Genomic DNA, 22920 nt, shown 5'->3' with positions numbered 1-22920 from the left:
GATGGAATTATGTATCCAGACTCACTTTTCTGAAAAATTGGCATCAAAATTAAAGCTCATTAATCTGAAGTTCAACCATCTGTTCACAGAAAACATAAAGTATACATAAACATAAATATATACATAAATGAAAATAAAAGAATAAAGAATATCTTTGACATAGTCTTTCAATTAGTCCTCACAACAACTCTATGACAAAATCACATAGCCAACGCTTAGTAAAGCTCTCTTCTTAAAGGGTTCTAGTGAAACCTCTCTGGGGGCTAATCAGCAGAAAGACTTTCTCCAGACATTATACATGTAACATAAATTCTTTAAATTGGACACATAACTACAAGGCACTGAGTGTGTCCCCTTGATGCAGCTTGCCCTTCAGATCACTAAGGTGTAACTGACCATGACAGGCTCCCCACCTTCTGTTGTATCCTTCCAAACTACTCTCCATGGTGTGCTAAAGTCATCTCTGCGCAAACTACTGCGCAGCTGCTCGTGACAAAGCCCTGGGCCTTCAGTGGCCGGCTGTGAGCTGAAAGATAGAAGCCAACTCCTGTGCAGAGCACACAGACCTGCTACAATCTTACACGTCTTCAGTTTTATCTACTGGCCACTGCCCCAGTCAAATCCTGCTCTCTGGCTTTACCAAACCACTTGAAGCTCCTTCTAGTGCCCTTGTGATTTCACACCTGCACTCTTTTCCATTCCCTCTTTCTGGCTTCATATGCTCTTACCAGCCCTGTGCAGTCAACAAAAACACCCGCTCTTTTTTCCAAGCTCCGCCTGAGTCACCCCCAGGGAGAGCTCTCCACTCCCTCTTCTACTATATCAACTACACAGAATACAGGCCTCCACCGTGGCACTCAGAATTTAATTTTTTTACCTTTCTGCCTCTGATCTCCTCTCAAGCTCCCTAGGAACAAAACATCGGCTGGGCATATGCTCAGGAAGGGCTTGCTGACTTTTGTTACACTCAAATGATGACTCAAGTTCCTTGCTCCTCCAGGATGAAAGATGTGGAGGAGAGGAAGGATACAGGAAGAAGGAAAAAATCACAAAAGTGGGAAATGGGAAGAAGGGGTAAGTATTGATATAAGCCAATACCTCATTTCCTGACTATAGGGTCAGCCTGGCATACTCAGGATCGACTGCTGCCAGCCTCAACTTCCTGATCTGTTCAAATGTCAATTTCAATCAAAACTTCCTCTCTCCCAGGACTTAAGCTTTATCTCCCAGGACCGTACATTTTTAGCATGGTCTCCCCATTTTGCCTTGCCTTCTCTTCATTCCCCCTGGATCTTACCCAGGGCTATAATACACAGAACGTCCATGGGCTGTGAAGGACAAAGTGTGCTCAAGGGAGATGGGCAGGGCTAGGGTGCTTGATTTCCACTTAAATGGCAGGGGAAAAATAATTTCCCAATATAACTGCCCTAAAAATTTAGCTCCTATGAATGTAGCAGCCAGCACACAAAAAATCATCTAATTCCTTTATAAAAAGGAAAAAAAGAGTAATAAATACAAGTCAACCAGTAAAAGGTTCCAACTTCATAAGAATGTTAATATTTTTCATCTAAACAATTTAAAAAATCAGTATAAGCCACTCTCAGACTACAGCTGAAACAGAATGCCCTCAAAGAGGGCAAATCATAGGGGAAAAGGCCCTTTAAAAAAACCTGAATCACTAGTATGCTTTTAAGTGAGGTCCTGCTGCTCTGCTAACATCAAAGGTTTCGTTAATTTCTGCTTGACACACTACAACTTCATGGAAAACATTAAGCAGTTCTCAACTATTCTTTTTAAACAACAGCATAAAAATACTGCCTGTCTGCCCACTCATCTGACCCTTTCCCATCAGTATTTTTAGTCATGATTATCTTTTCTGCTTTAAAAAAAAAAAAAAGAAAACCTTTTCTGAGTCCTCATCCTGCTAGATCCAGCTGCTTTCTCTTCTTCCCTTTCCACACACTGCTCCCAGAGCTTGCCACATCTTTTACTCCCATTCACCCTGGAGTCCGGCGCAACCTGGATCCTGTTTCCATCATTCTCAACATAACTTTTGGACAAAGGTTGCCACATCTTTTAACCTTTATCTACTTTGTCCTGTCTGGAATTTTCAACTAGTTCTGTGAAACACTCATTTCTCTTAGGTTTCATGACCCAACTCATTTCCAGAAGGTTTCCTACCTTCTGCTCTTGCCAAATCTACCTTCTGGCTGCCTGCCGGTCCCCAGGGCTCCATGTTTCAGTGCTGCCACATTTTTCCCTGAGGGAACCATCTTTACTTAGGCTTCAAGATCCTCCATACGCTGCTGAACCGTATTCTCCACTCCACACGTCTCTTGAGCTCCAAACCTCTAAAACCACCCAGCTATGAAACAAACCCATCTGGCAGCCCTAGGACATAATTGTCCAATCTGTCCTCCGTCATCTTCCCGACAGACCTGCTTCTCCTCCAGAGTGCCCCACCCAACCCACCGCCCAGAAGTGTGGGAGCTGTCTGTGGCCGCGCTCCCCTTACTGAACAATCCCCAAGTTTTATGTGTTCTACCTTTTACTTGTTCAAGAGAGGTCTCGTGAACCTGCCTACGTTTCTCTATCCCCATTGCCACCACCTTAGTCCGGGCCATCACTCTCTGTCACACACATTACTAGTCACCCTGCCTCAAGCCTTGCCCTCTCCGGTCCAGGTAGCCCAATCAGATCGCATCGCTTTCCTTTCCTGCTTCAAGTCTATCTAGCAGGAAGAACTGGTGACTAAGTAGAGGCGAGCTGGAGGGCCGGTATGTAGAGTGGTTTGTTACAGACAATTAGTGACCTCAGTCAGAGAAGTCCTAGTTGCATGACCCTGACCACCTCCTAGACGTTTCTGTGAAAGTATCCCATCACTTCAAAAGTCTCAAGATATACAAGATCCTATTTCCCCCTTTCAGCTGGTTCTCTCTCCTAGCATTCCTATTTCAGTTCACAGCTCTACTTTCCCCTAGCCTTCCAAACGGGAACTATTAGAGTCACCTCTTCTTTATTTCTGACCCTCTCTGCTCCCACGGCCAGTCACAGGTTCCACCCACTCTACAGCCTCAAAACCTCACATCACCTCAGTTTCAACCCTGATCTGCCCCCCAGCTAGACAACCATCACAACTGAACTCTGCCTGCACCTCCCTGCCAGCAATAGTCCTCATTTCACTATCGTAGCATGAAAACCTTTGTTCCTTCCTGCCTGGCTGTCAAGCTTCCCACAATTGAGCCCCGGCCTTAAATATCCATGGTCCACTCTCAACAGGCTGGACTATGAATTACTCTCTCATTCACATGGGCTTTGACTTGACTCCTCACCTCAAACAGCCCCCTCCATTCCACTTCAAATCCCAACCTCCCAAGCCCTTCCCAGCTTCCGCCTCCTCTTTAAAGCTTTCTTTGACCATATAAAGCTCAGCAACCTCACCTCACCGCTTTTCCTCCTCCCAGAGCCTTTCTGTTCTATTTTTCATATAGCATTTATCATCTACTACTTTCCACAGCTAGCTGCTGTTTGGTGTGCATAAATCACTTTTGCCTGGATAGGCACAGAGTTCTGTGAGGGAGAGAATGCCTACCACAACCCAGAAATTTTCACATGAATTATCCTTTTTAACCTACCCTGTATATCAGTGCCTGGTTCACACCAGGCACTCCATCATGTGCCACCACTGCTCAGTTATGCAGCTAGTTCCTAACTCGTTGAGGATATAAACGCGTCTCACACTTATTTGTATCCTTTAAAAACCACCAAAGAAGATGCCTTCCATTGTATACCCTCAAGTACATACTGGTTTGTTTAAATTATTAATTGTTCACTTAACCTTTAGGACAGTGTTTTTGTTTCAGATATAATAAATACTGCCACCAGTTCTGCTAACATTAAGAAACTATGAATCACTAATGAACTATGAACATGCTAATTTAGATATTTACAGGGTGATGTTTTATTTAAAATCAGAGTCTTTTATGAGATAAAAAAAAGATCTAATTTGAAGGCCAAGGGAAACAGAATAATCCCTCTAAGCACATCTTTGGGTTGTTTACTCAAAGAATTGACCTAAAATGATGACGTCCTGGTGGTTATAATATAAACACTATCTTTAACTGAATAATATCAGACTGACATTTCAAATTGTCAGTAGGTAAAGCTGTATTTTTCAGAACATATTAGATCCATTTCTCTGATTCAGGTTTTCTCTATGAACTGCCTTTCTCTTGGCAAGATATGCTCAGTCCATTAGTCCATTAGAAGTGTTTACCAGCACTTCTCAAAGGGTAACTCCTATTTCTCAACTCACTCCCTCAAAGTCTCCCTAATTTCTTTTGGGAACTCTGGGGCTGATACAATGGGCTCAGAAACGAATGTTCTCAGCTTCCCCACTGCCTATACCTCTGTCACTGTGCTGTCGGATGTTAGTGGCTGCATGGGTCCTTCTGTCACTAACAGGTCCTGCTGGCGCCTCCCCCTGGTCCAGCTTCCACCCACCCTGGGACATTTGAGCAGTCTTACCAAGCCCAGGTCATAGAGGGGAGAGCCTTCCAGGTCCATACCTGCTCAGGCAGGTCAGTCCCAAACCAGGGCTCCGTTTACTCCCTTCCTCTAGCCAGGTCTGTGTGTGAAGCAGCCCTTTCCTCCTTTGCTTATATTTCTTCTTTTGCTTCTTGCTGTTTTGCTCACAGTCACTTCCTCTGAAAAGTCAAGCTCAAATTCCCTAGGACAGTTTTCTGACAGACAGCAACTCTAAGCTGACCCTCCCCTCTTTTACTGGCATAAGCTTGCGCGCCTGACCTGCTCTCTACAGTTACTAAACAGTTGAAAGCTCAATGAAAAGAACAGCTGACCAATAAATATGATTATAGCTCATGACAGCTACCACTTACAGAGCATTTGTAACACGCCAGACCTTGTGCCAAGATCCTGTAATGCAAGTTCTACTACTAAGGCCGCCGTTCACCCATGAGGAAACCAAGGCTTGTGGGGATTAGCTTGCTTGAGCAAGAAGGATAACAGAGCTGGCACCCAACGCTGCACCTATCTGACTCCACAGCCCAGGAGCCGCTCTCCAGCCCCACCTGCACCTCTGCTTCCTAATCAATCACCACGAAGACGCCAACCGGAAGGAAGTGACAGGGGCTAACAAGCCCATTCCTCCCCAAGGACAAACCCACCCTTTACAATGACCACTGCTATCACTGGAGGGTGATCCAACTTTTGGAAGGAAAAGTTGTCTGCCTGCTAACAGACCAAAGTCTCAATATTCATACAGAAGACTTCTCATAGCTGTCTTTCTTACCTTTACCCACTATTAAAACGCACAACTGAAAAAAAAAAGAATCACTAGCTTTTCAAACTAAACTTACGGTATGTACCAAGCAAAAGACAATGGCAGTTTAAATAAAATGCAGATATAACGAACAAAGCCATTACACCACTACTCAAGTTTGTCTTTGGTTCTTGTTACGAAAAACTTCATGAATCAAAAAGTGAAGTACCTATATTATACTTCACAAAACTCAGTATTTCTGAAGTAGTTAATTTACAATATACTTTCTAATCAAGGTATATTCCTAATTGTGTCAAAAAGAAGGCTGAACAACTGTAGTTTGTTGGGGTTTTTTTTGAGGAAGATTAGCCCTGAGCTAACATCTGCTGCCAATCCTCCTTTTTTTTTTTTTTTTTTTTTTTTGGTGAGGAAGACCGGTCCTGAGCAAACATCTGTGCCCATCTTCCTCTACTTTATATGTGGGACGCCTGCCACAGCATGGCTTGAGTGGTGCATAGGTCCACACCTAGGATCCAAACCAGCCAACCCCGGGCTGCCGAAGCAGAACGTAAGAACTTAACTGCTGCGCCACCAGGCCAGCCCCAACCGTAGATTTTATATGTGTGATTATGTTACATTTTCACATTACTGATGATGTTGACGAGTTTTAATATTTGCACATTTATTAAAGTTTAAGCATTAATATTTTAAATTATGAAGTCTCATTAGTTAACTGTGGAAAACAGAAGATTGTTACTTCATCTTCAGTTCTTAAAACAGATGACTGTGAGAAACAGAAAGTGTGACTGGAGGGGATGCTTAGGTAAGTTTCCAGCCGCTACTTCCAGATGCGCCCTCACTGCCTTCACCAGAGGGAGGCTCCTCACCCCACATCACAGTCACCCAACGTCATGCTCCCTCCCCCAAGATCATGCCCCCTGGAGAGGGAGGGGATGGTGGCCCATATGCAATGAATGGTCCCCATCTGAGTATAAAGGTGTGGGGCCCTCTTGCCTCCATTCAGGCAATTCTGAAGGGCCTTGCCAGCTCCAGAGCTGCCCAGGGCTCTACTGCAGTTTAACTTCCCTTCTGCCCTGTCCTGCATTCCTCCCTCCCACAGGTGCTGTTTATAGAACACCACCCAAGACACCTCTGCACACAAATCTGAGCCTCAGAGTCGACTTTCCTGAGCAGCCCAAGCTACAACAAACAACTACAGTGAACGTGTTTGTAAGCAGGTGTCACTTAAGCATTGGATCTGAAAATACAAGGTGGGTGTCTATAACTATGGCCTGGAGGACGAGGTGTTTGAGCTGAGGCCTTACAAGACACCAAGTAAAAAGCCCCGGAGAAAAAGAATTCGGCCAGAGCTTAGCACCACCCTTATGCCATCTGTGGCCCATGTCCTGACAGAACTTTTAGATGAAAAAGAGAAACTCTAGCAGCCACATCTGCAGACAGGGATAAGTGAGGAAACTGCAGTGAGAGAAAAAGTCCTAACAAGAAGGGAGTTTCAGTGAATAACCAAGCATTGTAAATATAAGCAAGTTCTTTGTAATCCGGGATTCAAATACACTTCAGTATCCATACACATGTAAATTAATATCCTGAGATTTTTATTTATAATTAGAAAAATTAATGTTACTTTTTACCTAAAATCATTATTATAAAAATTAGTAAGACAATAACTACACAAACTTGATTTTTGAAAAATACTATATTTCATATTACCTAATCTAATGAATATTTTTTAAGTTTTAAGTGTGTCCTACACAGTATTAATGGGATTTTTTCCTCTTGAAAGAAAAAAGATATTATGAATTATTAGTTAATATCAACTATGGACAACATAAACAAAATCTTCACTTCTTAATACTGGCCTCTCCAAAATACTCAACAGATAACAGTAGTAAAGTGGTTTTTCGAGTACTAGATGGATGAACAAGTGATTTTCAAACTGTTTCCCATGGCCCCCGGGGCCTCAGGGTTTCTGGAAGGAGCTGGTGAGGGACAGCGTGCCACCACACACACTTCAGCCAGGTCAGCTTTGCCTTTATTCATATATTGATCTTCGGAAGAAACTTGCATTTATGGAAAGTTTGAAAACTTCTGTGTTAGTCCAGTGTTTTCCAGTGTAGGGACGCATCACAGAAAATATTTTTTCTGATTTATGCGCGAGTATACTGAATAAGATTCAGATTCTACGTAAGATTTGGATTCAACTAAAATTTTGCTAAGAACAAGGGTTCTGTTACTGCTAGAAGATAAGGGAGGTGCGGAGGTGCTCAAAGCTCTACATCTAGACGGCAAGCTTCGTGAAGACAATCCTGTCTGGTTCACCATGGTATCACCAGTGCCTAGCCCAGTACCTGACAGTGCCCAATAAATATTTACTGAACAAATATTTAGAAAGAAACAAACAAAAACAAAAATCACCGAACATAGGATCAAGTATTAATAAAACAGAAAAAAATGCCATTTCAAGAAGAATCTTAAATATAGTAACTTGAAAAATAGGTAATAAACAAAAAGCATGCCCATTAAGAAGTCCCTGTCAAAAATCTTCCAAAGCCAATTCTCCCAAAAAAAAAAAAAACAATCTTCCTTATAATAGAAATCTGCTAAGGACAGTATCCTTTCCAAGTGATCATTTGTTCAAACGATAATTACACCATCCACAAATAAGATCCAGAGGCTTCACGGGCTGCACTACAATTGGCTTACAGAGTTCCACCACAATTAACTCCCACAAAGTACTGACGCATTTTCAAGATTTCCTGTGACTGAAGTTTGATCTTCAATGGAAAACTACCCACTCAGCTTCTTTACAGCTGGAACCCTCTTTGAGAACTGAGAGGCCTTCAAAAGCACACATTACACAAAGCAACCAAGCTACCCAGACGTAACTCAAGCAACACGCGATACAAACAAAAGGTACATAGCCTTAAATTTTAAAAAACAGTGAATGGTCACATTCCTGCCAACACTAAATAACGTCAATCTTCTTCATTAGGTAGGCAGAGAGGTAACTTATAGCTGAAGACAAGGCAGGCAATCCACCTAATTCAAGTCCTTTTTGATGTATAATGCCTTCCCAAAGAATGTTCACTTTTTTTTTTTTGCTTTTTTTTTTACCACACTTCAAGGAAGATTATTAAATGCACTTTTTTCCCTCTAATCGGAAAATCATTCGGGCCGGCCAGGTGGTCTAGTGGTTAAATTAAGTTCACGCGCTCTGCTTCAGCGGCTCGGTTTCACAGGTTTGGATCCCAGCATACACCTACACACCACTCATCAAGCCACGCTGCAGTGACATCCCCTATACAAAAGTAGAGGAAAATTGGCACAGACGTAGGCTCAGGAACAATCGGCCTCAAGCAAAAAGAGGAAGACTGGCAATGGATCTTAGCTCAGGTCAATCTTCCTTACCAAAAAAAAAAAAAAAAGAGGAAGACTGGCAACAGATGTTAGCTCAGGGCAAATCTTCATCAGAAAAAATAAAGAAAAAAAATTTTAAAACAAAGAAAATCATTTCAGAGATCACGCAACTGGATGCTAAGTTCCCAGAAATATATGTTAGAAAATAACAATCCAGGAGCTTTAGGCATGAGTCCTCAAATAAAGAAACTACTTCTGGAGCCCCCACAAATAAGTAGTTATTTGGAAGAAGGGAAGAAGGAATGGACTCATAGCAATTGACTACATTAAATTTGGAGTGTATCATCTATGGATTTCTCTTAGGCAAGCTATCAAATCTGTTATTATCACAGATAATCAAAATATAGTAGTGTGTCTACAAATTTCTAACAAACAGTTTTTTTTGTTACTTCTAAAATTTCCTATACATCAGGCCAATTCTACTCAAGACATACACAGGATGCATGACTATATAATTTTATAGGCTAATTTTGTAATATTTACCCACAAGAAACCAAAGAGTATTATAAAAAGACCAATAAAGACTCAAAGAAGCATGAAGCTGTATATATATATATATTTATATATATATGATAAATGAGTTAGCAGATAAATACACTCTGCTTCAGCAACTAACCAGGCCCGTGAGGCTGTTGTGATGCCTGGCCCCACAAAGGTGCCAGAGTGCTGCCTTGAAGAGGATGCAAGTCTCGTGGAGGAGAAAAAACCAAAACACCCAAATCAATTAAAGCAGAGTTCTAAGAGAACAGAACATACTAGAGTGGTAAAACTGACTATTAGATATATAACATATAAATCACAAGAAAAGAGAGCAATGTTGGTTCAAGTAGTCAGAAAAAACTTACAAATTACAGATTCTTTAGTTTCGAGTACAGTGTATAGATTTCTTTCCGCCAACTGCCTATACTTTGGGTAAAAGTTACCCATCAATTGCTAGAAATGCTTTTACAACAAGTTATACAAGCATACATTTTAATAACTTAAATATCCTAAAAAAATACACACACACACACACACACACACATTGCATCTTAAGGAAATATCCCCACAGGACATTTTTTCAAACCTTACAGAAAACGAATGAAGAGCCAGTGGGGTAATTCAATTAGGCTGCCTAAGATTTTAAGCAAATACTTGAACATCTATTTGAGCCTTTTCTGGGCCTTCTAGATCCGTGGGAGACATCGGGTTTTATTCCCCTTGTGCAGCATATTTCAGGTAACAGCCCTCTCGTTCTTACGGGGAATTTTCTCGCCCAAACACAAACATGTAACTCTAATGGGTGCTGGCACTCCTCATGCCTCTGCCACACCACCACAGAGGCAAGGCCGTGACCCAAGCCAGGACAATCATAATACCTTCCTACTCTTGGCCTCAGTGCCTCATCCAAGAGATTGGCATAGGACCCAAGCCAGGAAAATCCATGGTCCATTCCCAGACAGGGCAGCTTTCCTTTCTGGTGATACAGCTAGGAACACGTGAGCCAGGGGAAAAATGAGGGCAACACACAAAGAGAAGTGGGGCCCAGGATCCAACACACCTGGCAACTTCCAAGGTTCCAGATGTTCTGGCCATGCATAGCTACATGAGCCAATTAAATTCTCCTTTTTGGCTAAACTAGTTCATATTGAGTTTCCATCTCAAGAAGCCAAGACAATCTCAACGAAATATTCTCAACCCAGAGAAATCCAAGACAGACATCATTTTTAAAACGGATTAAAATAGATTCCAAATAACATAAGGAAATGCATGAAAATTAATCAAACTGAAAATTAGTTGGCCTGTGATACTGGAAACCATGGAGCATCGTGTTATAGCCTTCAGAAGCTGGGCTCAAATTCCGCCTCCCTGGTCCCCATCCCAGCCGTTCTTATCTGATAGGTTTGACAGACAAAAGCACTCATCATTTGACAGGGACACACTAACTTTTTCCAAAGCTTCACTGAAGGGGGCAGAATCTAAATAGATGTCTATCTGAAGAATTGCCACCTGTTCCCTAGAGGGAGACAAAATCCTCAAGGTAAAACTCATTCTTTCTAAAATGTGGGGTTTTATTTCAGACTTGGAGTAGATTTCCCAGCGGAATATCTAAAGAACAGATCTGAAGTGCCCAGCAAATACAGCTGGGCCTGTGGTTTCTCCCACTCTCACCTCCAATGGTGCCCCTTCCCCATAACCTCTATTGATTATCACAAGATTAGGAGGGCTGGCACCGTGGCCGAGTGGTTAAGTTCGCGTGCTCTGCTGCAGGCAGCCCAGTGTTTCCTTGGTTCGAATCCTGCGCGTGGACATGGCACTGCTCATCAAACCACGCTGAGGCAGCGTCCCACATGCCACAACTATAAGAACCCACAACGAAGAATATACAACTGTGTACCGGGGGGCTTTGGGGAGAAGAAGGAAAAAATAAAATCTTTAAAAAATATATATATATTAGAATCCAGCCACTGTTTACTCTTCTGGAAATCTTCTCTCTTATGCCATAGTTCTGTCCAAAATATAAGAGGTATGTTCCTCTTTTGGTTCTGCAGAAAATCTCATTAAAATAAAGTTGAGGGTGTAAAAAAAGGAAAATAGGCACTTTCTTCTTGCCTCTTCCTTCATCTTTACTCTGTCCTTTTCTCTTTAAATCTATGAAAAGAGTCACACAAGTAAGAGTTCAAATCCCAGCTGCAAAACCCACTATTCACTAGATAAAGCACTTAGGGCTGGAAGCCAGTCTCAGAGTCCTCCGTTTAAAAATGGGGCAAGGACACAGCTACTTCTATCTGTCGCCTGCATTACCTGTGATGATTTCGTAAAGCGATCAGCACAGTTCTTGGCATACACAAATGACGTCACTAAAGAAATGGAGTCACCAAAGACAAACAACACACTTCACGCCTCCAGTCAAGCCCCTCTCCTTGAAAAGTAAGCTCACGAGGAATGAACACATTTGGGGTCATAGAAGGAACATTCATAAACCTATTTGCAAGCCTACCTGTAGAAGTGCAATCCCTATATGCGTGAGTCAAATAATTTTTGCAAAACAAATATTAAATAATATATATTTTCTACAAAGTGCTACCTAAACTGTAAGATTAAACAGCCTGAAAAAGAGGGGAAAAGATATGGGGAAAAAAGATAAGCCAGGCAACATAATTAGTGAACTACCACATCTGCCACGGTAATTCGCAAGGCTAACAGCACTAAGGCTTGTTTTCCATGAGCTACAGGGCAAATAAATTTGCATCAACCTTCTGATTTTTCCCTAAGAGTTATGGATTGGATTTAGCAATTTCTCTTCATTTGAAGGGGCTTCTGTGGTTCTTATAGGTGGTGGCGGTCGCTTACCTAAAAGAGTAGCAACAAGAAAATAACAGGCACCCTGAAGGAATTCACAAATGCCTGCTCTGCTTATCAGGGGTATTAAGAGTACTCAATTAATCTAAGTTTAGAGTTCCCGTAGGAACCCCACACTTACCAATCAGTTAATGAAAAGGCATCATATCTCTTCACTGCAGGGGAAAGAGTGAGATTTACTTTCAAAAGTGCAAACGCTAGACCTCACTGATGCTTCCCTGAGGGAACTCTGCTGAGCAGGAGTTTATGGGACTCACCGTACGTGTGCCAGTGTGGTTGTGTTTATCTCCAAGTCAGGCTCAGGTCTAAGTAAACTACGATCCATTTGAGCAATAAAAGTTTTTGCTACCAGTTATCCTTCCTAGAAATATAGCGAACAGCTGAGTACAAAATTAATACCATACTTTTTGGGTATATTTCCAATTTCTTAAACCTTTCTTAACAACATTATCTTAAAAGTTATACATAGATATGCCTAAAAATAATCAGAATAATGTAAGCAGTTAATTTTGATAAGACTTCAATAAAGAAGTATTTATACAAGTCTATTTTTCTTATTTAGAGGGCAAATTTCTCTAGGAAGAGTATTAAAACCAGAAACAAACCACTCTTAATTCTAAGACTATTTTTTCTATACAAACCATCAAAAGGACATAGCTTTTACCATTATCGAATTTTTGGATAATTTATCCAATTAGTCTTAACATCTGCAATTAGAATATATTAATGAGTCTGAACTTACTAAATAGCTAAGTTTCCAAGTAGGGGTTAGTACCGTGGGTTGCTAATTCAATATATCATTAAATAGTATCAAGCTGTCCAATCCCTAAAGTAAGGTTCCATATTAGGTGTTAAAGGAAAAAACCTCAGTAACGAATTCCTTCGGTAAGGCTGTTCCTTTAACACATATTTATTGAGTACCTACTGGGTAGCAGGATCACGCCAGACACTGTGCCAGGCACTGGAGAAGTGCCAGTAAACAAGCCTAACAGGGTTCCCCACTCTGGGATCTCACATTCTGATGGAGAAGACGTATATTAAACATGTTTAGGTCAATTTGAGACCATAAAACTTGTTTGTTCTTTTAAAAAGTAAGACTTGAATGCTAAAATTCAATAAAAATCAAATATCTATTTATAAGTAAACAGCTTCTCCTCTACTCCAAGAAGAAAGGAAGAGGAAAAAGAGGAAAAAGGAGTAGGCATGACATGGGAAGGAGAGAATGGAGGGCAGGAGAGATGAAGACAGACCCGGACAGGAGAATCTGATCTCCTGGACTGAGCCATGCTTCCAGCTGATCAGAACTACATACACTGGCAATTAGTCCTTTTGCTTAAATTGGGTTCCTATCGTTTAGAACCAAGAATCCTTGTTAATTTAAGATCTATTAGGTCTTACATATAAATCATGCAATATATATTTGTTCAATGAGATGTCAAAACCTATTGAGCACGGAGGATATGCTAGGAGCTATGCTATATCCTTTGTACACAGGATTTTCTTTAATCCACACAACTACCTCAAAACCATCTGAGTGTTTCAGAAGAGGAAATGGAGGCAAGGAGGTTATACAATAACTGCCCAAGGTCACATACTCAGTAAAAACTAATGCCAGAACTCAAAACACACACTCTGGTGCAAAAACCTGTGCTCTGAAATACCACACAACAATAAACAAATGATGTACGAAAAAGCACTGAACTAAATTTATATCTGTCCTGAATAATACGACTCTTATTACCACACAACATTTTTACAAAATCTCACAGTTTGGTGAACAAAATTTAACCAAGTCCAAAATGCTACAGCCTATCCTTATTTTTTCTAAAAACATCCAGGAGAAACTTCTTTCCTAATTTTACACCTTTTCAGAGCTTAAGACATGTCCTCTTAACCCTCATCTCTCTCGCTCTCTACAGAGTAAATCTGAAAGTCTCTTATCATCCACTGCATTTGGACACGGTCTCGGAAAGAAGGATTCAAGGCACCATCTAAATTCTATATCCGCCAGCAATTAAGCACTCTCACACATGATGCTTGGAAGGGAGAATTATATTTTATTTATCCTTGAAACTCCCACTCTGTTATATACAGACACATCATGCTAAGTTTAGGCTTTAAGTAACTACTATGACCAAAAAATGATTTACTTTCACAAGGTTCTTAAAATAATGGTAATTAGGAATATTTGGATAGCAGTTTATGAAGCTCTTTTACACAGAGTAGCTCCCTGGACCCTCCTGGCAATCCTCTAAGCAGACAGAATAAATCACACCTCCATTTGGCAGTTAAAGACACTCACGATGAAAGGAACAGAGTGATTCGCCCTAAGTCATTCAGCTGGTAAGTGACTGATTGGGATTTTAAAACAGGTCTTCTGGTTCCAAAGTCAATATTCATTCCAACAAAACAGATACTTTACCACCAACTGCCAAAGCAGTTTTCTATCTGCTTACTTTAAGCATTCTTTTTCCCTTAAACCTTTATGCCAGAAACATTTAAATAAACCATCAGCTCCTCTAAAGTCTCTTGAGTGTGAACCTGAGGTCATGAACACTTACTCGCAACATGTGCCACACAGAGGGCCCAGAAAAGTATGTCTTGGGGCTTCCACCTGGAGCTGTGCGTATCTGCAGCTACGGAGAAATCTCAGAAAACTTGGTGTTCTTAATAGTTACATTTTAGACAAGAATCTTTGCAAAATGTTCTATATATTTCCTTGTCTGTCCTTAAACAGATTGATCCAAAACAATTTAATACTTTTCCTGACTCAAAACAAGAATTATTAACAGAGCATCAATCCTATGGCCAGGCTCTATATTTGCTGATGACTGAAAGCAAAGAAACACAGACCCCCAACTTCAAGGCAGGCACAGGAAAGGGGTGGGGTGGGGGCTGGCCACAACCACTTGAAAGGTGCAAAAAGAGATGTCTAAGGTAGGGGAAGTACATGGTCCAGAAAGTCTTCAGGCAAAATCTAAGGGATGTATGTGCAGAGGAGAGAAGTGGAGACAGAAGTAAGAAGGGAATCTAGGCAGTCTTTGCAATAATCATACCCAGAACTTGGTGTCTGAGTGTAGAACTGAAGAAGAAGAAGTTGAAGTTCAATGCCAGCCCATAAGACAAGAGAGGAGGAAGACCACTGTCAGGGTCAGAGAGGTCAAGCACGGGAGAGGGCACTCCTGGAAAAGAGTAAAGGCAACTGACCAAGAGAGAGCTCAACAAGGAGAGGACACAGGAAAAGGAAATCGGTGCCTGCATACGCATGCACACACACCACCTGATGTCACCCAGTCACTCTCTCATTTTGTAAAGTAAAAATATTCCTAAGGTTCTCATCACAAATCACAGAATCAGCACATTGGAGATCATCCTGATTAACCTTGTCATTTCTGTGGGTCAGGAAATGGGGGCTCTCAGAAGCACAGTTATTTGTCCAAAGCCAGACACCTTAGTAGCAGAAGAGGGACTCGAGCCCTGATCGCTTGCTGGTCCCTGGAGTCGAAGCTCTGCCACACACACTGGCCACCTCCCAGTATTTACGTGAATTTGTATCACTTCTACCACCCTTCAAAGCTCACCTCAAATATATGATGATGATTACTAAAATGAACTTCAATGATAATAGAGTTTACCTCAAAATCTTTTATGCTGAGCTAATATAATCTTTCATAAGTCTACTAGGAAATATCCTTGGAGTCATTTACATCACTCTGTTCCCACAGTAGTTATCTCAGAAAATGGAATGGAGATTACCTGTCATAACTCACCGCTGTGTTTTATTATTTTATCACTATAAACGATGGTCAAGGTTAAAGATAATAGTGATATTATAAATCTACCTTTAATGTATTTAACAGAGTCTACATGCTTAATAATTAATAGAGTAATTAAATGTGGAAAATATACATGCAGGAAGGAAGAAATACTTCGCAAACTGGCATAATTATTCTCACTTATGAACAGTCATGTTCTTTCCCAATGACACGAGGCTCTAGAATCAGTCTTATCCCTGACCAGAATATTCTCCCCTAAGTGATTTTTAGGAAGACATAATCCGTCTAGAAGACAAGGTGGAAAAAAATCATCTTTCTTTCTCTCGTTTTTTTTTTTTTAGGTGAGGAAGATCATCGTTGAGCTAACATCTGTGCCAATCCTCCTGTATTTTGTATGTGGGATGCTGCCACAGCATGGCTTGATGAGCTGGGATCCATACCCGCAAACCCTGGGCCACCGAAGTGAAGCACACAAACTTAACCACTATGCCACTGGGCCAGCCTCTCATCTTTCTTAATAAGAAAGCAAAGACTTCATCTAAACTCCTCTAATACTAAAAACTCAAATTAATGTGCCAGGAATTCTCAGTAATTAATATCTAACAAATCTCCAGAAAAGTTTTGCTACTAGCTTTTCAGATTTCTTAAGGGAAATATAGTTACCTATAACTAGATTTCACCAACATACTGAACTTATCCATTTCATTTAATTCTTTTTTTTTTAAGATTTTATTTTTCTGTTTTCTCCCCAAAGCCCCCTGGTACATAGTTGTATACTTTTAGTTGTGGGTCCTTCTAGTTGTGGTATGTGGGATGCCACCTCAGTGTGGCCTGATGAGCGGTGCCATGTCCTCGCCCAGGATCTGACCCTGCAAAACCCTGGGCTGCCGAAGTGGAGTGTGCGAACCTAACCACTTGGGCATGGGGCTGGCCTCCTCCATTTCATTTAATTTTATCCACACTGAAAGTGAGTGTCAGAAAGAGCATGGAGATAACTATGCAGCTGAGAAACTGCCCAGGAGCCTATGCGTTGTTTAAAATATTTCTCCAAGTCTCTAAAAACTATGTCCCTAAAGTACTGAAGAATGACATTCCAACAGACTTTATAGTGGTGTTGAAGAAATATAACAAACAGAAACCCACAGGGACTAAAGTGTATGCTCACAACTGGCCCTCAGTAAACACTTGTATAATGAACAATCCCATCACACCACTCTGTCACAGAGCCTCTCTAGGCCCTAGAACACCTATTAAAAATGCTTAAGCTTGATTTATTCCATTAAGAGAGCAGAATGCTAAGAATTTATCAAATGCAACATGCAAGTAAAACACCTCTAAAATAAGTTTAACAGCTTCTCACTAACTTTTTTAGCTCACATAATTCCCTGCCTGAGTTTCTCTTGTATGTCCTAAGAAGTCTGCCCTTACATCTAAAATTTTCCTTCCAATTAAATGTCATTTCTGATGATTAGGAACTTTTGCTATATTTGAATTTTTTGGAGAAAGCTTATAACTTCACACTTCACCAAATGATAAAACCTCAGTGGCAAGATGGGGATAGAAATTATACATTGTATCTCAACACCTGAGCAGCAGGAGAATCTGAAAGAGGCCGTTATCTTTAAACTGGACACAAGAAAGCCAGCAGGCTGGCACAAGCACATGAAGAGCATCCTATCGTGTTTACAACCATCAGAAGCAGGGTATTTCCTGGGTTGTCATGTTGATGCTTCATATGCATCTGCCTGTGTGTCATCCTGCATGTACATGCACTATAGAAAACAGAACCAATACCTAAATTCTCCTACGACTAAAACCCATGAAAACAAGTTCAAAACATGAAACTAGCTAACCACAAAGGATACCATAGTGACCAACAGACTAATAATTACAAATGTGTAGTGAATGTACTATATGATGCATTTTATAGGACATTAAATCTTAAAATCACTGCTCAGAGAGATGAGGAAAGAGGCTCACAAACACAGGAAACTGCAAGTTAAGGACACATATTAACATTAACTTAGTCTTTTCCCCATGCCCATCATCCAAAGAGCAATAATAGGCCTCCTGATTCATTCCTCCTCTCCCGTTAGCCAGCATGTACTAAATGGAACTTGTCATTTATTTCGAGGAGGCTGGACCAGAAGATCATTAACATTACTCGGTACTCTACATCCAGGAAGTCAACTTCACTTCTAAGTACCTCCAGTGTACCTTCCAACAAATGCTCAGAGAAGTAAAGATGCCTAACAAATTCTTAGAGACTAAAATATCTACCCATGGCCCGCAGAATGGTGTGCAGGCAACTCTAGATATACCAGTCACCACCAGCTTTATGGTTTTGAGCAAAACCCTGGGCAGAGTAGAAGACAATTATTACAGTCAAAAACTTTCTTACAGCTCATATAAATCTGAATCCATCAGACAAAGGGAAAAAAATCCTCTTCAGTAGGTTCCTATTGCCCAAATTTCAAAACTCCAAAGCAAATGAATATTAAACATGTAACTTGCCAAGACTTGGGCTCTCCAAAGTGGAGATAATTAATGCTGTAGAGGTCCATATCCTCGGTGTGCCAAGCGAATGTGGTTTTCCACATGCCAAAATAGAGATAAGGGGTGTTTACACCCTCAATAGAAATACCGCACTCTTCCTCAACCACATCCAAGACCGTATTTAGGCGAGCTATGTTCCATTCATCCACACCCTGGAACCAGGAAAGAGAGAAAAAAAAAATCAAACATTAATAAACTAATAAAGATAACATTTCTTAATCAAACCATCATCTGCCAAAATTATTACACTGTATATTTTAATTCACTTAGAAACGAAAAATAAAGCAATCATTATTTAAGAGAATACATATATATTTGTATATATCCATTATTACGTATCCAAGATTACTACCAGCATAATGTGATCCTATATAAATTATTAGTATAAAATTATACCAAATAACTCCCTGATTCCCAACAGGAATGTAATCTAAGACCCCACTCCCCACTCACTGTTAGCAAAAAATCATGATCTGGAGTGTGCTTGCCATCTTTGGCACACCTTCTTGTTTTAGGGGGTTTTTGCTTTTTGCTTTGTTTATTTGTACATTAGTTTAGAAGTCATATTCAGCATCAGACCTCATCTCATGATACCACTAGCAAAATAGATCATCTGTCATCCATCTCTCATCCCATCCATTTCAATTTTACCATGTGATACACCGTTTCCTAAAAGTTTCAACTCTAATTACTGGAAAAACTCTTAGCACCATCCTAATCCACAGATCAATGAGCTTCTACTGCTTCTTCAACTAAATATTAACCTTTTATGTTGATGGGAAATTTTAAACACAGAATAACTGCTAAAAATACTAATCCAAACTTTGGTAAAATTGCTGGAATAATGTAGTTTTCTAACAGTATCCCAACATGGCTGGTGATGAGAGAGAGAGAGAAAAGGTTAGAGTAGCTGGTATAAGAGCTAAGGTGACAGGAAAAGATTCTATTTTTATTAGAACTTATCAATCAATCATTAATTCACTATAATTCACAACTGCTTAAAATTTTTAGAAACTTTTTTTCCCATATGCTTTTCTCGTAATCAAATTCTAAATGTCAGAGATTTGGCCCAATGCTATGCAATCACGAAGAAACTGCAACGTCTTTAAGTCCATTTCAACCTCTTCGTGCGTGGTGCTATTAAAGAGGGCATTAAAGTCACTTATATATGCCAATAAGGCCCTCCCTAAGAACTATGCCAGCGGCTCACAGACAACCATGTCTAATACTTCTATTATATACTAAAAACTTTCAGGGTTGTTCTGTTTTCATTGCGGTCTTTACATGACTCCCTAATCAGAGTACTAATCTTACTTCCTCAGGCTTTTGGGTTAGGAAAATTATTGATAGGGCAGTTAATGAAGCTCTGCCTCAGGAGACACAATTGAAAGTGCCAAGGGAAATCATTCAATCCCCAAATTCCCCAAAGTAGCCACTCTAACTACAACTTAAACCCCACAGGGAGAGGTTTGCTATTCGGAAATTGGTCAAAGTAAGTACCCTTTCAGAGAAGATCCTAGGTTCCAACTTATGAGACCTCATAAAAGTTCAATCAAATTATGTAAAATATTTTATCTCAATCTATTTATAGTGATGCCATCTCTTAACTCTGGTCCAATCAGACTTCAGTCCAACCACTCTAATAATAGAGTCCTATTAAAAAGTCATTACTGAGGCAATGAGTCTGAAGTAATAAATGAGCGCCATATTATAGGAATCATTTTTAAACTGAATGAGCTTGCAAATTTAGGAGTACACTATTCCTCTGAAATTTCTACATTTGGAGAAGTTCTGTCTTTATTTCTGACTGACATTATCTTTCAGAAATAACTGAGGCTGAATCTCTTGACGTCCCTAGACCTGTGGGTCCAAGGAGATGAGGATGGGGAAGAAAAAGTGCTGGCAGAAGACCCACATTATAGCCCCAGCTCTGCCAATGACCAGGGCGAAAATTACCGAGATTTTCTGAGCTTCTGGTCTTTCCTCATGAAAACATGAAGGCTATAGCACCCTCCCAGAGTTGCTCAGAGTACTGAATAGGCTAAAGAACACAAAACCTTTTGAAAATAAAATTATTTCCTCTTAGAACTGATAAAATAAATATCTCCACTGTTCTCTAGTAAATCTTACTGAAAAGCCTCCTCAAAAAACAACAGCAGAATATGTGATAAGCAATAATTAAGTTCTATGAAATTCCTTACTGGTTTTTGCCATTAACAGGCAAAGAACACATATGCAGCAGTTTCTTTTGCACAAGGCCAAGGTTGCCACGATGCTGAAACTTAATTTCTTTTGCTAAAATAAAAAGTCATATAATTTCAATTAAAGAGGTTGTAAAAATATCAAGAATAACTGGTTTAACAGAGGTTGAGAGTAAATCTTACTGCTTCAAAATTCCTTCTCCAATTTCTGTTCTCTACTGAACTGGCTAAATGCCTCCAAGGACAGGCTCTACTGGAACACTGAAGAGCACCAGGTCTCCTTCACGGATTCAGACAAGGAGTACACTTCCTCTGCCGTTTAGGAGAAGGGTTATACCATACTCTACCTGGCTACACTACACATACATACACAACACTTATTCAACACAATCCTGTAAAATAGGTAACATTATACCCAAATGAACCAATGGAAAAACTAATACTGTAGCTAGTAGTAGGTGGCAAAGATAAACCTAAATCTATCTGACTCCTGGGCCTTCAACTTATAAACTCTATGCTTCCAGTTTTGATGATTTTTAAAATACAACACATCATTCTCTTCTCTCAGCATCCACTGTCAACAAAGATCCAAGGAGCAGAAATTTAGGACAGGCCAATACATAAAGCTGCCGCATCCTTCCCACCCAGGGGTTCAGCCGTCCCACACGAACACGAGAGAGCTTCTGGTAAAAGCTGCTTCACTTAGGGGTTGGTGATAGAACTGATTTAGGGTAACAGCAGTCTCCAGAAAGACCCCAGCCACAAACACAGTGACAGGCTGAAACATGCCAAACCGTTCAAAGCTCCAAGCCATGAGTCTCAGCAGAAAGTGTGCACACCAGCCTAGTTCAAAGATAAACACCTCTTCCCAGATTCCATCCCCTCAATTAAGCTCTTCCACACAGCGTCCAGCAGGTGCTTCAGCAATATCTGTAACTCACCTAAAATCCACTGGGCAGGTTGCCTTCTGGGTCCCCACTCCCTTCACTCCAATCACCTAGCCAGCATTCTAGGCCCGTCCTGCTCCGTTTTCTATTTACCCTGTGTCTGTCTGGTTTTTTGAAATAATTCACCATTGGACCATGGTTTATGCACGATGTGCAAAATGAGCAGTTCACCAAGGATCTTTCCTTTCCATCCCTGAATCTTCCTCCTATCAAGAATAAGATGGCAGTTTGAAAGACCTCTTAAATCTTCATTACCAGAACAGGGGCAAGAGCTGTTTGAAGACCAGGCTTTGGAGTTCACAGAGGGAGTAAGTGCCTCAAAGCGGCATCAGCGCCTGAACGATGCATCTATAAACCTACACAGATAGGCTGTCCAAGTCTGAGTTCACGGGCCTTGTGCTCTGGGCCATACCCAGGCCAACGAGCACCTTCTTCTCAGGACTGTGAGCATCCTGGACGCTCAGTCACTGGGAGACTGAAGGACAACACGGCAGCAACATGTCACGTTAGAAACCTCACTAATGATGAGCCATTCCCACCTAACACAGAAAAATAACGCAAAAACCATAGTAAACTAATTTTTCCCAAAATACTTCCAAAGGAACATTAGTTCTACCCAGAAGCTGTGGCCAAAAAACCATGGCCTCTTTTTCTCCTCCCCTTAGACAGTCGACAGGCACTCCGAAGGTTCCAAGAGGCCCTACCGTAAGGAAGCCTGCTTAACTTTGGTTAACTCCACATTTCCCAAATATTATTTAACCATGGAACCTCATTTATACGATACATTAACATCCCATAAAACAGTGCTGTGTAGGACAAGGACAGCACATTAGGGGAAAAATTACAGCAGACAGTTCCCTAAATGCCTCAACCCAAATGTAACTCAGTAGTGACACAGAAAATAATTCGGACCTCAGTGAGATGGCATTTCAGAACCCAGGGGAGGTAAGGAGGTGACTGGAATATGGTCACATCTATTGTCATAATACACCTATGTAATTTGATGGTGTCACCTAAAAACACACAGAGGTAGTATAAATTAAAAGTAATTTTTTTTTAATTTTTATTTTTTTCGGATGTACATCATATTTCGAATTCTGTATACATTACATCATGTTCACCACCCGAACACTAATTATAGTCCATCCCCTCACATGTGAGCCTAATCACCCCTTTTGCCCTTCCCCCTCCCAAATTAAAAGTAATTAAAACATCCCCAAAAAGATATTTCTAAATGAAGATGGCCTAAAACTAGAAAGAAAAGAAGGAAGACATGATCAAACCTTTAGAACTACCAAATGTACTAATAAGCAGAGAATGGGCTTTTTTTGCTGAGGAAGATTCGCCCTGAGCTAACATTTGTTGCCAATCTTCCTCTT

General features: G+C 40.6%; 1 protein-coding gene across 1 annotated transcript in view; it reads right to left on the bottom strand.

Moving 5' to 3' along the window:
• KDM4C (lysine demethylase 4C) overlaps window positions 1-22920 on the bottom strand; it is a 387672-nt gene that overhangs the window by 279181 nt on the left and 85571 nt on the right. The window contains exon 5 of the mRNA XM_046663818.1: window positions 18352-18545. Coding sequence (XP_046519774.1) covers window positions 18352-18545 — 194 coding nt within the window. The remainder of the gene's footprint in view (window positions 1-18351; window positions 18546-22920) is intronic.

Source organism: Equus quagga, chromosome 6, assembly GCF_021613505.1.
Source record: "Equus quagga isolate Etosha38 chromosome 6, UCLA_HA_Equagga_1.0, whole genome shotgun sequence".
NCBI lineage: Eukaryota > Metazoa > Chordata > Mammalia > Perissodactyla > Equidae > Equus > Equus quagga.
Note: the sequence above shows the minus strand (reverse complement) of the source record. Positions and strands in the feature narration are given on the sequence as shown.